General features: G+C 51.7%; 4 protein-coding genes across 4 annotated transcripts; 1 reads left to right on the top strand and 3 right to left on the bottom strand.

Moving 5' to 3' along the window:
- Positions 1-200: 200 nt before the first annotated feature.
- Positions 201-1,564, top strand: asaE-7 (MFS transporter asaE; the record flags this gene model as incomplete). Its single annotated transcript, XM_037317453.1, has 3 exons — positions 201-449; positions 504-1,078; positions 1,135-1,564. The coding sequence occupies 3 exons, from the start codon at positions 201-203 to the stop codon at positions 1,562-1,564; spliced, it is 1,254 nt and encodes a 417-aa protein (XP_037183773.1).
- A 206-nt stretch (positions 1,565-1,770) lies between these two features.
- CGCA056_v002193 (uncharacterized protein) lies at positions 1,771-3,135 on the bottom strand (the record flags this gene model as incomplete). Its single annotated transcript, XM_037317452.1, has 1 exon — positions 1,771-3,135. One exon carries the CDS (start codon positions 3,133-3,135, stop codon positions 1,771-1,773), a length of 1,365 nt encoding a protein of 454 aa, XP_037183774.1.
- A 2,025-nt stretch (positions 3,136-5,160) lies between these two features.
- On the bottom strand, positions 5,161-6,853 carry PNLA (Pectin lyase; the record flags this gene model as incomplete). Its single annotated transcript, XM_037317451.1, has 7 exons — positions 5,161-5,468; positions 5,710-5,750; positions 5,835-5,886; positions 5,954-6,215; positions 6,266-6,388; positions 6,438-6,489; positions 6,549-6,853. The coding sequence occupies 7 exons, from the start codon at positions 6,851-6,853 to the stop codon at positions 5,161-5,163; spliced, it is 1,143 nt and encodes a 380-aa protein (XP_037183775.1).
- Positions 6,854-9,033: 2,180 nt separating this feature from the next.
- On the bottom strand, positions 9,034-10,811 carry CGCA056_v002191 (putative transporter; the record flags this gene model as incomplete). Its single annotated transcript, XM_037317450.1, has 5 exons — positions 9,034-9,995; positions 10,114-10,374; positions 10,426-10,477; positions 10,530-10,582; positions 10,637-10,811. 5 exons carry the CDS (start codon positions 10,809-10,811, stop codon positions 9,034-9,036), a joined length of 1,503 nt encoding a protein of 500 aa, XP_037183776.1.
- Between the last annotated feature and the right edge of the window lie 3,200 nt (positions 10,812-14,011).

Here is a 14,011-nt window from a genome sequence, read left to right as displayed (position 1 = left end):
AATTTTAGAAGTAACATCTCCCGGCCGGTTTCTGAATTGTCCGGTGATTTTTCCGGATATCCGTGTGGTGTATGATGGAGAAAGCGACGATTCCAGGTCCGGGAAATGGGGCCGGTGAGCCAGTTGATGAGCCCCGAATGCCGCCCGCATCGGGTCCGAATACTAGTGGGGAACATGAGCGCCATCTTGACCCGAGAACCATGGAACAAGGCGTGACCACGATTCCTGAGACCGATGCGGCTGCCGACGGGTTTCCTGAAGGTGGACGAGAAGCTCTCACGGTGCTGTTTGGCAGCTGGTGCGTTCTCTTATGTACTTACGGTCTGGGCAACAGCATCGGCGTTTTCCAGACATACTACGTCAATGAAGCGCTTCGAGAGTATTCTTCATCCACTGTATCATGGATCACCAGTTTCATGCAATGGACCATGAACTTCTTACCCATCATTGTACGTCGCTTCTTTGAATTACAATTACAAACTTTCAGCTGACGTGAAGGCTAGTGGGGATTTGTCTTTGACAAGTACGGGCCACGATGGATTCTCTTCGGTGGTACCATCACTTATGTGTTTGGCATGATGATGGAGTCTTTGGGCACCAAATACTATCATTTCTTCCTCGCTCAGGGCATCGTCTGTCCCATCGGCGCGAGCGCAGTGACCAGCGCCGCCATGTCGTGCCTCGTCACCTGGTTCCATCGTCGACGCGGGATGGCCTTTGGCATCATGATGTCCGGATCCTCTTGCGGTGGCATCATCTTACCTATCATGATTCCTAAGTTGATTGATAGGATCGGGTTCGGCTGGGCGATACGCTGCGTTGGCTTCATGTTTCTGTTCCTCCTCATCATCGCCAACTGCACAGTCAGATCTCGCCTCAAGCCAGAACAAAAGCCAGTAGACATGAAGGAGTACTTCCGAGGTATTCGAGAACCAACCATGATGTCAACAGTCTTCGGGCTCTTCTTGGTCTTTCTCGGCCTGTTTGTTCCGTACAACTTTGTGATTCTACAAGCTAGAGCTCAGGGCATGGACGAGGAGTTGGTCATTTACCTGCTGCCTATCATGCACGCCGTTGGGTACGTCGCCAACCTCGGTCACTGGATAACTCTAATTACTAACTGAATGGAAATAGAATCGTCGGGCGTATCGTCCCAGGCTTGTTGGCTGACAGAGTCGGCCGATACAACATTATGATCACCATCGCCACCCTTACGGGAATTTCTTGTTTAGCGCTCTGGATCCCGATCAAGAATGACGCCGGAATTCTCATCTTTACAGCAGCATTCGGCTTCTGCTCATCTGGTCTGACATCTATCGGGCCCACCCTCATAGCTCAGATCTCCGATATCAGAGAGATCGGTGCTCGAACCGGTACGGCGTTCGCATTCCAGTCTTTTGGTGCTCTCACAGGCAGTCCCATAGCGAGCGCAATCGTTGATGCACGCGGGGGTGACTATCTCGGCTTGCAACTGTTTTGCGGGTTGGCCATTTTTGCATCAGCAGGTGTTTTTGCATCGGCGCGGTATTTTCAGAGTGGTGGATTCAAGCTACAAAAGGTTTAAATGCTACGTCGTTTTTTCAAGCAGGCTGTGAGTCCATAAATACGTTGGAAGTCAATTTCATGGTTCATCGTCGCTTATCTCGCTCCCAATACACCATGGCTGTGTTGAGCCTTTTAAACCTATCGGTGTCCTTCCCTCTCCGGCCCAATAATCAGAGGTCCTCATGGTGTCAATACCTTCGGGCCTCTCGACCTCTGTCCAAGACTTCAGTGTTTGTCCGAGTACCAGGCTCTCTCTCTAAACCAAGGCTTCAACTTTCCAGCAGCAACCAACTCCTCCTTACCCCAGGGGTTCCATTCACAGTTCTTTCCGGACGTGATGTACCTCTTGAGGGTCTTCCTTGGACTAAAACCGAACTCGTTAAAGTGTTTAGCAATGTCGTAAGCGACTCTGGCAATCATCATTTCCCCCGCCATTTCGTCTGCGAGAGCCTCACACATGTCGAGATCGTGTTCCAGATCTTCGTGCTCTCCGGAGCAACACGAGTCGGGTCCCTCTTGTTGACCGTGGTCCTCCAGGATGTCTTTCAGAAAATGCATCTGCCTTTGGTTGACGCGGACGTTAGTGCATCCATGATCGTCTTCTGTGTCCTCTCCGTTGTCGTCCTCGTCGCTGTACTCGTCGCCATCGCTCTCCGATTCTTGATCGGACTCCTCGTCGCTGTCGTCTTCATCACTCGCTTCGCTTCTGTCTCCGGACAAGTCCTTTCCACTTTCGGCGTCAGTCTCCTTTTCGATATCCCAACGCACCTTTTTGGGCTCCGAGAACATGCGTGAACTACCCATGTTATCTTTCTGAGAGCTACTTCCTGGCGTGTAGATGGCTTGCAGGCCCCGGGACACGGTCGATGCGTTGATGAGGTCGAGGAGGCCTTGGCTTTGCTCGGCTTTGTTGGGTGTTCTTGCCGCGATCGGAGGGGAGAGGTGAGGACGGCAGTTGGAGCTGCGGAATGTCTTTGGGCAGTCTGGCAGAAAGAGCTCTGACGTGTCAGGCGTGAGGCTAGGAATGCGTTCAACGCCAGTGCTGTAGATGCTGTGCTTCCCCGAGGGTCTGAATCGGTCGATGTACTCCGCGTTGTCGAGCATCAGGTCGTCGAAGTTAGGCTTAGGTTCGATCTCCTTCGCATGGTCTTGAAACCTCTCCAGGACATCCTCCAAATTCTCGCCTGCATCTGCCAGGTGCGCAGAGACGGCTCGAGCCAGCGGGCCAACGGTCTTCTCCCAATCGCACCCCATTGACTGCTCAGCCACTTCGACTTTTCTTCGAAGATTACGGCAGATTTCACGGCCGACCTTGCAGTTGGCAGGATCGGACTCGTGAAAGTCAACCAGTGCAAGTAAGCCCAAAAGTTCGTGCCCGCGGTGAACATTGTCTCGAAACCACACTTCGATGGCGTTGAGGCTTTCGTCTTGGTGAGCCTCCTGCGGCTCGACCGTAGCATCACATGTCTCCTCATCACTGCCATCACCATCTTCCTCCTTGAGGAGCAGCCTTAAGACAGCATCTTCGTCATTTTCATGTCCACCTTCCTCATTCGTCGTCGCTTTGGGAGCCAAAGGAGCATCAAGCATGTGGGTCGTGGAAGTCTGACGACTCTCCGCGTCTGATGTAGCGTCCGAGGTGAGATCAATGACGGGGGTGGAAGACATGGTTCTGTGCAGCTCGTCGTCATCCTCGATCTTTTCGATCTTGCAATGAACATCTGCTGCGATGTGAGGTGGGGAAACGGAGTTCTCGTTGTGGTGAGAGGATTCTCCTGAGCGATCCGTTTTGCGGCGCTTCGTATCGATGACTGACTTGTCGCCCTCTCTGCGTCGCTTCGTTGTGCCCGACAACATCTTCTCAAGCCCTCCAAGATCATCAACCAATTGTTGCAGAACTTCTCTCAGATTTCGCTCCTCATTTGCACCGATTCCCCCCCGTACCGTGTGTATACCACGTCGGATCTTTGAGATGACGTCCAAGGTGCTTTCTTGAACGGGGGCGATGATTCGATCTTTGCTCCCCAGCCACTCTGGGGCTGAGGAAGAGGAAAGCTTGCTCTTCATTGCGGCTAAGTTTTCACTGTGGTCAGCGTCGATCAGTGCAATAAAGTATGCCGGGAAAGACTTATTCGTGAATAGTATCTTCGTAGAACGAAAAGCTTGAGACTTCTGTTGGCCTTATCTGCTTATGATCTGGCTGAATGACTGAAAGATCGCAGGGTTGCAGTTGAGAGTTCTGAAAAGAAGAGCGAGTAATTTTTTCTATTTTTAGAAAAAGAAAAACAAATGGCAGGTAGAAGTTCCTCATTGGACGCGGTCTTTCCTAGTTGGAGTCGAGTCGGCCTCCTCACAGCTGGAGCATTCTCGTAATTTCAGATACGGAAGGAGTTCACCGAGAGTCTACTTTTCTCATATACCTACTTATCTAAATATTTGCCTTGGAAAGCTTCTTTTGAAAGTTGCTAGTGGAGCCTCAAGACCCTTCTTCTGAATAAGTCGGGTAACTCATGTGCCCTCATGCGTTGCATGACCATTCCGCAAAAGGATAACGTGTGCAATTTTACTTTTTTTTCTAAGAGTGGCCAAACGTAGATCTCTATTCGTTTGTCTGTGGATGTGTATTTCTAAGACTCAAACCTCTCGCCTTAAAGTGCGCAGGCTCAATAGGACGGCGGTATGTATGCCTTCTAAGTGTGAACGAATCACAAAAGTCATTCGCTGACTTCAGGTGCGATATCGTGCTTCAATGCAGAGTTCCGTATGTTAATGACATGAGCCAAAAGTGTTGTTTCTTTCCTCTCTCCGACAGTCTGGCCTGGGCCTCCTTCAATTAGCCTGGCGTTTCTCAAACCCTTCAGCCAGTGCTTAGATACGGCTACAGCAGGCGGCGGTTGGGTTTCCATCATCTAATATAATAGTTGGCCTCGATCTTGACTCATTCTGATCTCGTCCATGTATTGTCGAACTATCAAAAATGGTCACAAGTCTGAGATCCTTACATTTAGCGGATGCACCACTCAAGTGCCCTGACACCTGTTGGACATGTACTTCACGCCAATCTGAAACACGAGTCAAAAAATCAGGTCTCATCGTGCTTTTGACCATGAAGGCTTTTAGATACGTCACGAGCAATTGATCCCGGCCTGCCTGAGATGCCTTGAATGGGTCTGAGTACCTTGAGGTTCTGTCGTTGTGTCTGTCGTCTTCGTCGCTATCATGTTTCTTATTGTCTGAGTCTCTATTATCGATTCTATTGTCTACGCAATATTACACTACTGTGATCTCTGTTGGTGTCGTCTTCGATTGAAATCATTGACACAGAGAATCTAGCTATGCACAGCAGGATGTTGTGGTCTCTATTCGATTTGTACCGATGCTGCTTCAAGAGAGTTTCACAAGATTACGAATATTAGACGACAGATGAAGAAATTGATGCATCAAGCATAGTATTTACGTCCTCGACGGTAAAAGGTAAGATATGTACATGAATCTGTCGTTGGTCACTCGTGTGCCTTGACTCAACCCCCTTGCTTCCTCTCAACTACTTCAACTGAAACCAGGCGACTCCTCCAGAGCCTCATCCCGGCCAGAGACAATCCCATCAGCCAAAGCTTAGATCTTTCCAAAGCCAGCGGTGTTGGGGACGTTCTTGGCGTCGTTGGCGGTGACAGTGGCAGCGACGTTCTTGCCAGAGAGGCTGGAGAGAATGCTGGTGTCGGAGCCGGAGAGAGAGCCAGAGCTGCCGTAAGCGTTGAGCTGGCAGGTGTGGCCAAGGTAGCTGGAGCACTGAGCGTTGGTGTTGGCATCGGGGCTGGAGAAGACCTTGCCGGCCAGACCAGTCTGCATGGCAGCAACGACGTTCTGGAAGACGTTGCCCTCGAGGACAACCTTGGCACCAGCATCGGCCTCCATGGCGTGACCTGTAAAGAAAAACGTTAGCCATCTGAAGTCTGTCTTCTGAATGACACAAGATGGGAAGGGTCATTGTGGCTGCCCGGATGGCACTTGGCTAGGCCGGATGGTCCGTGCACTCGCTGACCCACTGTACCGAGTCGGGTCCGTCCCGGAGCCCGGAGGTGCAGAAAACCAAGCATAGAAGTTGTAGAACGACCACAACATCATGAAATGCTTTAAAAGCTTGTAATAGAGAAATATACGTACCGCTGTTGGCATAGAAATAATTACCTGAGATGTGGACGAGGCTGTCGGGGCAAAAGCCGTTAGTTTAGACATCTTAGGGCACGATGGTGACGCTGGGTCAAATCGGGATATCAAGTTGGACGTACGAGTTGCCAGCGATCTTGGGGGAACGGCCGGAGGTGTGATGGATGTAGTTCTCTGGGGAAAATGGCGTTAGTACATGTACAACTTAGGCTGGTGGGTATTGTGGTGAAGAGTGTCTTACTGCTGAAGGTGACCATGTCGTTGCTGCCGGTCAGGTAGACACCCCAGTAGTGGTGGTTGTCGCAGGTGGCAGACCAAGAAGTAGAGCCGTCAATCTCGTTGTTGGAGATGGTAACACGGTTAGAGGCACCGTTGCCGAGGACAATGTGCTGGCGACCGATCAGGGAGGTCTTGACGTGGTCGATCCAAACGAGGTCGGTGCCGTCCAGAGAGATAGCATCACCTCCCCAGACGTACTTGGGGTTCAGGTTCGTGATGTGAATCTACGTTTGTCAGCTAAATATGTTCGAAACTTAGCAGAGACTCAACTCACGTTCTGGATGATGACGTTCTTGGCAGAGTTGGTAATGCGAAGACCCTTGCCCTTGATCACACCAGCAGAACCCCTTCCTATGATAGATTTATTGCTGCCGACAATAAGAGGATTGAAAGGCGCCTAGACGATGTCAGAGAAGTTTAGAAACAATCCCTGTTCGGTTTCCTACCTTGTCGTAGCTGACAGAGACCTTGGGGGCGTTGGGCTGGTAGTTGGTGCACCTGACCACCTCGACATCAGTAACAATGCAAGGAAACAATGTTTCAGACTGTTTACTCACCAGTTGTCCTTGTTAATAGCAACCTGGCAGGCAGAAGCAGTGCCGTAGGGTGCGCAGCCGGTCTCGGTGGTAGTTCCCTCGGTACCGGTGAAGTCAAAGGTCTTGGTCAGGACAATGACGCGAGCGGAAGAGTCCTTGAGGTAGGAGGCGAGCTCGGCAGTGGTGGAAGGGTAGACGGGAGTGGCGCTGCCACCGCCAGTGACGCCCTTGGCAAAGCCTTCAGCGGCGCCAGAAACGGCGTCCGCGGCCGAGGCCAGGGGAGCAAGGGCAGCCAGTGCCGCGGAGAGGATAGATGCAGATCTCATGGTGCTAAGCTTTCGGAACGAACAGAAATAGTAGGTACAAAAGAATGAATGTGGAGTCGGTAGTTGAATAAAGAGAGAATGTTGAAGAGCGAAAGCTGCTGAAGAAAGGATCTTCCCAAGTCAAGAACAGCCGGCTGAGGTCGATGATATATACACTCTGTTGGTTCATTGTTCCTCCCTCTGTTTCTCAGCTCCATTTTAGTCTCGTCTCGTCTTTCCCTCCGCCGTTCCTCTCCGCCCCCTGAGCAGCCCTGCACAACCCCCACCAACAGGGACGAAAACGACAAGACAACCTCATCTTACTGACAAGCTGTCTAGGCTCTAGCCCTCCAAGGCCTCAAAATCTGTAATCGGCCGAGGGCGCAAAGCAAAAGCCACCCACACTACTTTCCGAAAATCCCATGGCGTGGGTGCCGGAGCCGACTTGTTCGAGGGATAGAGTGGTGGAGCCTCTCCACTGATTCGTGGGGTTTTACTGCGCTCCGAAACCCCTTCATCTACCACGTACGTTGGCGCCGGGGTTGTTTGGTGATAGCACCGGCGGCACCAACCGAATCGAGCATCAACAACAAGCCTCGCAAACGCACCGTCAGCGACTTCCATCAATGAGATGTAAAAGGAGCGGATTACACGTCTCCGCCGGTAGGGCACGTGTAGGGGCCAAAGCCGGGGCTAGAGACTGCCATCGATGGAGCCGAGGAGCCCAGGTGCCTGGGTGCGTTGTCACGCGGTACCATCAGCGGCAGTTGGCACGTAGCGCATGCAGAAGAGACACAATTGCCCCGTCTGCAATGTCTCTCCTCGTAGGTATTTCCGCCATTCAACATGGGGTAACGCAGGCGAAATGTTCCTCTGCTGCATCCGAGGTCATCGTAGCTGGTTCTTGGCATTCCCAAAAGTCGTACCGATGAAACGGTTCGAATTTCCCGCCACGGCGCATTTGTTGGGTGGTGTCTTCTCGCATCCTTCCGCGCAATTCGGCACCTGGCATGGCGGCGCTCGACGGTGAGTGGTGGGCATGGAAAACCCAAGCGAACGGGGATGTGGGAATAAGCTAAGAAGCTTCTAGGCTCGGTCGCTCTCCGTTGTCATTATGTCTTCTCGAAGATGGATATGATCTGTTAAGCATAAACCCGCGGTTGGCGCATCACACACACGTCAAGGGCTCCTCTTCATCACCCCTGGCCCAAGCTCAAGCTCTCTCCCTTGACTTTGGGCGTTGCTTTACGCGTCGCACGTGTGCTCAGCAGGCGTGAGCCATGTTTAAACGAAAGGACTGCCAAGGGCATGGGCTGCGGATAGGGGATGATGAAAGAAAAGTAAAAGAGATTGCAGACTTTTTTTCATGCTTATCCGCGCGAGTCTCCCCTGGCCTGTTTCGAGTCAGAGTGGCACGGAAAGGCTGACTTGCTGGATGGGGTTAAAGCGGTCTGTAGTCTGGTGAGGGAAGCGGCGTGATTGCATTTCGCATACGACGCCCTTTTCAAGCTTTCAGGGGTGTGCCATGCCGGGACGAATTGCCCGAGGTTCCCAGGCCAGGATATGCATGCCAAGGAACAGATTGAGCCTCAAAGTCCAGCCCACTGAGCGAGCCCGGTGGGGAGCCACATCTCGAGCCGTCCAAGGAGAATTATCAAGCCACGAGAAAATGATGCGTCCCTGAAATTGTGGATGCCGTGGTGGCGACGTCCAAATTCTTCAATTCTTCAAAGGATCGCGCGAGCCGGTGAGACGGAACCCGTGGGCACCTGTTGTGGGAACGCAAACCCATAAAACCCCATTAAATCCCATTAACGCCCCCAAAACCCAGTATTCCCGGGCTGTTCCCCTTTCTTCAAGGAATGAGATCTCGGCTCAGAGTGCCGACCGCAACAGTCACCAGCGGTCAGATGGACGGATAGAAGCGAGTGTCAGCTCCAGAAATCAAGGCCGGCCAGCTGCTGCTTGGCTTTTGCGATCAGCATGTAACATTCCGCTGACGGAAAGACAGTCCCATAACATACGGCTTTGTCAGGACTGCGTCAATTGCACTCAAAGTTGCAGCTCATATATTTATATTGCTTATTTGGCCAGAACCCCTTCTTCCTCCGCCCTACCACCCTTTTTGTGGGAAGGAAAAGCAACGTCCCCCACAGTCCGGACCATCTCGCAATTCCTGGGCTCATACGATTTTAATTCTTTTAGACTTCGCCGGGGACTCGATTCTCGACAAACTCTCTCTCGCGTTCCAGAATCTCGCGCTCTGCCTTGGTGCGGCCCTCCTTGGGGAGATACGAGAAAATGATCGGGATGAGCGCGGCCAAAATGGTTCCGAAGCCGGTGAAGGCACCGGTGGTCGCGAACCCCTTGACGAAGCGGGGCCCGTCCGAGGAAGGCCACAGTCGGCTTCCATAGACCGCCGAGAGATTGCCGACGGAGTTGACCAGGGCCACGACAACTGCGCGCTTTTCCGCAGGGAGGGCGATGGTTTCCGAGGTCCAATTAAGCATCAGCGGCAGAGACGTGTACAGGCCTGCAATGTAGAAGCACAGCATGGCGTAGACCACCTTGGGGTTGGAGACTGTCACGCAGACAATGGTGCAGATGAAGCTTAGACCCATGCATCCTGTAATGTGCCACCGGCGGTCCCTGGTCTTATCCGCAGTATATGAGAGGACGACTAAGAACACTGCGCCGACCATCCAGATAGGAATCGTCATGTACTGGGCCATGACCGAGGTGTATCCCATCTGCTTGACAATTGTGGGAATGAAGTAGGAGATGGTGCAAGAACCAAGGTCCATGGTGAACAGAACCATGAAGATGTACGTCCGAGGGTCCGCCAGAGCCGCCTTGAGCGACTGCCAGTGAGTGAGCTTTTGCCCGTGTCTGGCCGCGGTGGTATTACGGTCGTGGATCATTCGGACCACGGCAAGTTGACGTTCCTCCAATGAGAACCGCTTCGTGGTCTCGGGGAAGTCGAGCAAGATGAACTTGAGGCCGATAGCGAATCCGATGGTGCAGACGCCTTCGATCAGGTAAAGCCATCTCCATCCGCGCATACCCCGGACACCTTCCATATTTCCAGTGATTGCACCAGCCAGGAGGCCGCTCATGGCGCCCGAGCAAACGGAGGCGGTGTAAAAGATCGAGAACCGCTTTCCTAGATTGCAATTTCACGTTAGTACCAAAGATGACGTGGGCTGGGTTTGGTGGGTCTTGTTTGGAGCGTTCCGCCGCGGCAGATGGCTCTTCCCGACGACACCGGTGAGAGTACTTACCAATTTCAGCCTTCTTGTACCAGCAAGTCATGACATATAAAACGCCGGGAAAGAACCCAGCCTCGATGCAACCAAGGAAGAATCGTAGAGCTAGCATTCCTTGGTAGTTCTTGACCACAGACATGACGGCGCAGATGGCGCCCCAGATAATCATGATGCCGGGAAGGTACCACGACGGGCGGGATCTTGTGAGAATCATGTTCGAGGGCACTTCGCAAACTAGGTAGCCAATGAAGAAGATGGATAGCAGCATGGCATACTCTGCGTGGCGTTAGGAGTCAGACGTGGGTATGAAAGTCTCTAGACACTTACGGTCGTCACTGAGATTGAGGTCGGTTCCCATGCCGGCAACTTTGGCATTTCCCTAAAGGTACTTGTCAGAAACATCCTTGTAGAGGTTGATAGGACGAACGTACGATATTCTGCCTGTCAATGTACGCTAGAATGTACATGAACCATAGCGTAGGACCTATCGTTCGTTAGAGTGAAGGTGCGGCCTGGGCTCCAGCTAATCACGCCTTACCCATGTACATGTCCAACTTCCTAACCAAGGCCTTCTCAGCCTCAGAGTCTGGAACATAGTTCTGCAACGCCTGCTCCAATTCCAGTTCGTGCTCGGAAAGATTGACCTTGGCCGTGTATGCCTCCGCCATATCGGCGTTATCGGTAGCATCCTTCGCTGTCTTGATGTCGGCCATGGCGGGCAACGGTTGGCTGTGGCCGGAAAACAGTTCGGGGAAGATGCACAACTCGACCAGTCACAGAGCCGGCTAAGTAATGTATTTCAAGAAAAGAAGGAACGGGAGCATCCTTATGTTATATTCTCTTATCGATCCTAATTATGGACGATCGTCTCGGCATTTCTTCTGCCACCGTGCACCTCTGAACATCTTGCCCGCAAGCCGTCGCAGTTGGCGTATCTGCAACCCCGCTCTGTTATCTTCGCGAATGCGACTCCTCCAAACTCAGAAAACCAGCGGCGCACAGGTGCCGGGATAACCCAAGACAAGCCGTGTTATCTTCAACCTCGGGGGGACCAACAGATGCCTTGGCTGGGCGACCGGCGAACGTTCAAACAACGTCCGTATCTCGAGTCCCACAGCTCATCACCCCCGCGTTTCCACATTCCAGAGATACGGTCGTTATCAGCGGTTGGTTTATCTGCGTGCCGGGCAGACATACTGCTGTTTCCGTGCTTTTTTTTCCTTCGCGCGGCGATTCACGATTCGTGCAATTCTGCCCGGATATCGACTACCAGCGACTCAAAGTGGGCCCGGGGCGGCATCCCGGCTGGTCTGTGCCCCGTGTCTTGACCGGCCCGGTTCGTGTGGGATGCCAAGAGCTGTCATCCAACCGGCGTTAACGGTTGTTGCGGTATGCATGCAAGATTGAATGCGAACTTCTGCAAGTCTACGAACGCCTAGACTTTTCCGTAGAGACCGGTATGTTATCTCGACTTCACCCGGCTTGGGTTATCAAGACTTAAACGCCCGGACACACAAGTCATCGTTATCTTGGATGCCCAGACTTCTTAGGGCTCAAGACAGCTCTGCAGGTCTTGGTCTGACATCGGAAAGTGTTGAAGCAACCAAAATGAGCCTTGACGGGTTTTCAACTCGTTGATGAGCGATTTTCACTGTATTTCAAACGGTGACCAACAGTTGACATGTCAAAATCATCTGCCCATTAATCAAAAGACTTGGAGGTTTCTTGTAAGTGGTTACATATGCTATCCAATTCTCGGAGCAATTATTGATGTTCTATGGGGCAGCCACAGCCCATTTTCTATTGGAGATTAGCTGAAGCCGTTATTGGTTTGAATTTCAAGAGAAAGAGGATACTTCCCGAACGAGAGCCATATCAGTTAGAAGGGAAGTAAGAGATGCAATTGGCAGGGGAACCGATTTCCTCCACAAAGAGTCGTTTGTCTTTCCAGCGAGTCAGCTTGAGTGTTACTTGGCTCATTGAGCTTCTAGGCTACGAAAATATTAGCAAGCTGGTCTTAGTATCTCGAAATCTTGTAACCAGGATCTGCAACATTCTCTTTCTTTCCTCTTGTTTTGTCTTTTTTTTCTAGATGTTCACCGCAATGAATCTGTCTATCCCATGGAGAAATGAGAGAATCCTTGGAACAGATAGAATATTCGTTGTTCAGTAATGTCGACCCGGCAATGATCAAGTTACAAGTTTGAAATGTTGACTAATGATTTCTGTGCTCATTGATTAATTAACCTTATTTGCTTAATTGGTGAAATTTTATAATCGACAGAAGAAAATTAAACACCGAGTCAAACACTTGCCAAAGAAGAGGTTTCCTGCGAAGGCGGCACTTGATGACGCAGACGAGGAAAGATTGGGCAGGCGCCGAGGGCACCTCAAGATGGTTCCTTCCTTCTTTGCATCCAACTTCTCACCCTCCACCCCACTTGAAAGGTGCACTCCCGAATTTCACCGTTTGCTTTCACCCTCGAAAACCAAAATTCTACCCGCAGGCTTCGTGTCTGATTTGCAGGCACACAACTACCCGACGGAAATATTCTACGAGACTGGTTCTACCCAAATCTTGCCATCCGCATTCATGAGCTTCCTGCCGATTACACGATAGTCGCCTCAGATCTGGACTGCCACTCCTCTTCGAAAGGAATGCCCATAATATGGAGCCATTTCCATCTCAGGCGTCCCCGCCGTCAGTACGTCATTACTATCGCTCCGTCCAATAGAGGTGTTCTTTTTTTTCTGACTTGAAGCAGTACAAATTGACGAAGAAGGATCGCAAGCGCTCATCCCGAAATCCCCATTCCGATGCGTTCCCGGCGATCGTCTTGCTCGAGACGGACAAACCCAACTTTCTCGGCTTTCCTGGTGCCGATAATCTTAGCAGCAACGTCGCCGCTGGGGATACCCGCGAAAGCTTTTCCTGGCGTTTCTCTCTCTCGGTCCCAAATTTCGATCATTCAGTCTTGCACCTCGACCTTTGCATGACAAAAGGCGGCTGTGGCGGGAAAGGGGCGAACACCGTTTTGCTCAGCATCGACATCCCAGACACCGAAGTAGCTAGTATCCGTCACAGTCACCTGAGCACTGGCCAAATCACACCTATCTATCAAGAGTGTGGCCAAAATACCGAGGCAACACTCAGCGCCAAGAATATCGAAGTCGAAGTCAAGCAGGTTTTCCTACGCTGCGGGCTGGGACGCTACGATATCCAGCTCTCAGCTCCTGCCAAATCCCTAGTGCAACAGATAAAAGAGCAAATATTGTGCGTCAAGAAGACGGACCAAACTGGCTTTACTATTAGGCTTTTGCTTCCCGTGCCCAAGACCGAAAACAGCCATCCAATCGAGGTATGGATAGCGCTCCTCTTGGAAGCTTATTCTCGCAACAAGCAAAAGGGTGGACCATTCAAGCTCTACAAACCCAAAGTTCGAGATCTTTTAAGATCCTCACGCCGACCACACATTGCTTCAACCAGGGCTACCCCTCGTTTCTGGTCGAAGGAGCAGCAAATTGTCTACCTCAGGTACGGCATCACCGCCGACTGGGAACGGAAAAGCGTTCGAGACGAGGCTGTTGGGCTCTCCATGTCCCCAACTGCTGTTGCCATTCCTTCAAGGTTTCATGATATCTCAGGCGATCCCACCGAGTACATCCTGGTTGTTAAAACCGCCAATCTAGATCACGAGTCGCGGCGTCGATTACCCCGACTTCGTTCGAAGGTTCGCATTCAAGCCACCGTCGAAGTTACACGCGGTGTTTTCCTCCGCGACGAGTACGGTTTCCGAAGTTCCGCTTCTTCGGAAGTTGTGGACTTGGATTTGAGTGAATGCGGACGTGATCTGCGGCACGTGTGCACCTCTGCTGCTTCAGCAGTTGTTGGCCGTGATACAAGTCCCTCCAG

The sequence above is a fragment of the Colletotrichum aenigma genome (assembly GCF_013390185.1).
Source record: "Colletotrichum aenigma strain Cg56 chromosome Unknown KSG_Cg56_contig02, whole genome shotgun sequence".
NCBI classification, from domain to species: Eukaryota; Fungi; Ascomycota; class Sordariomycetes; order Glomerellales; family Glomerellaceae; genus Colletotrichum; species Colletotrichum aenigma.
This window is presented reverse-complemented; position numbering and strand designations above follow the sequence as displayed.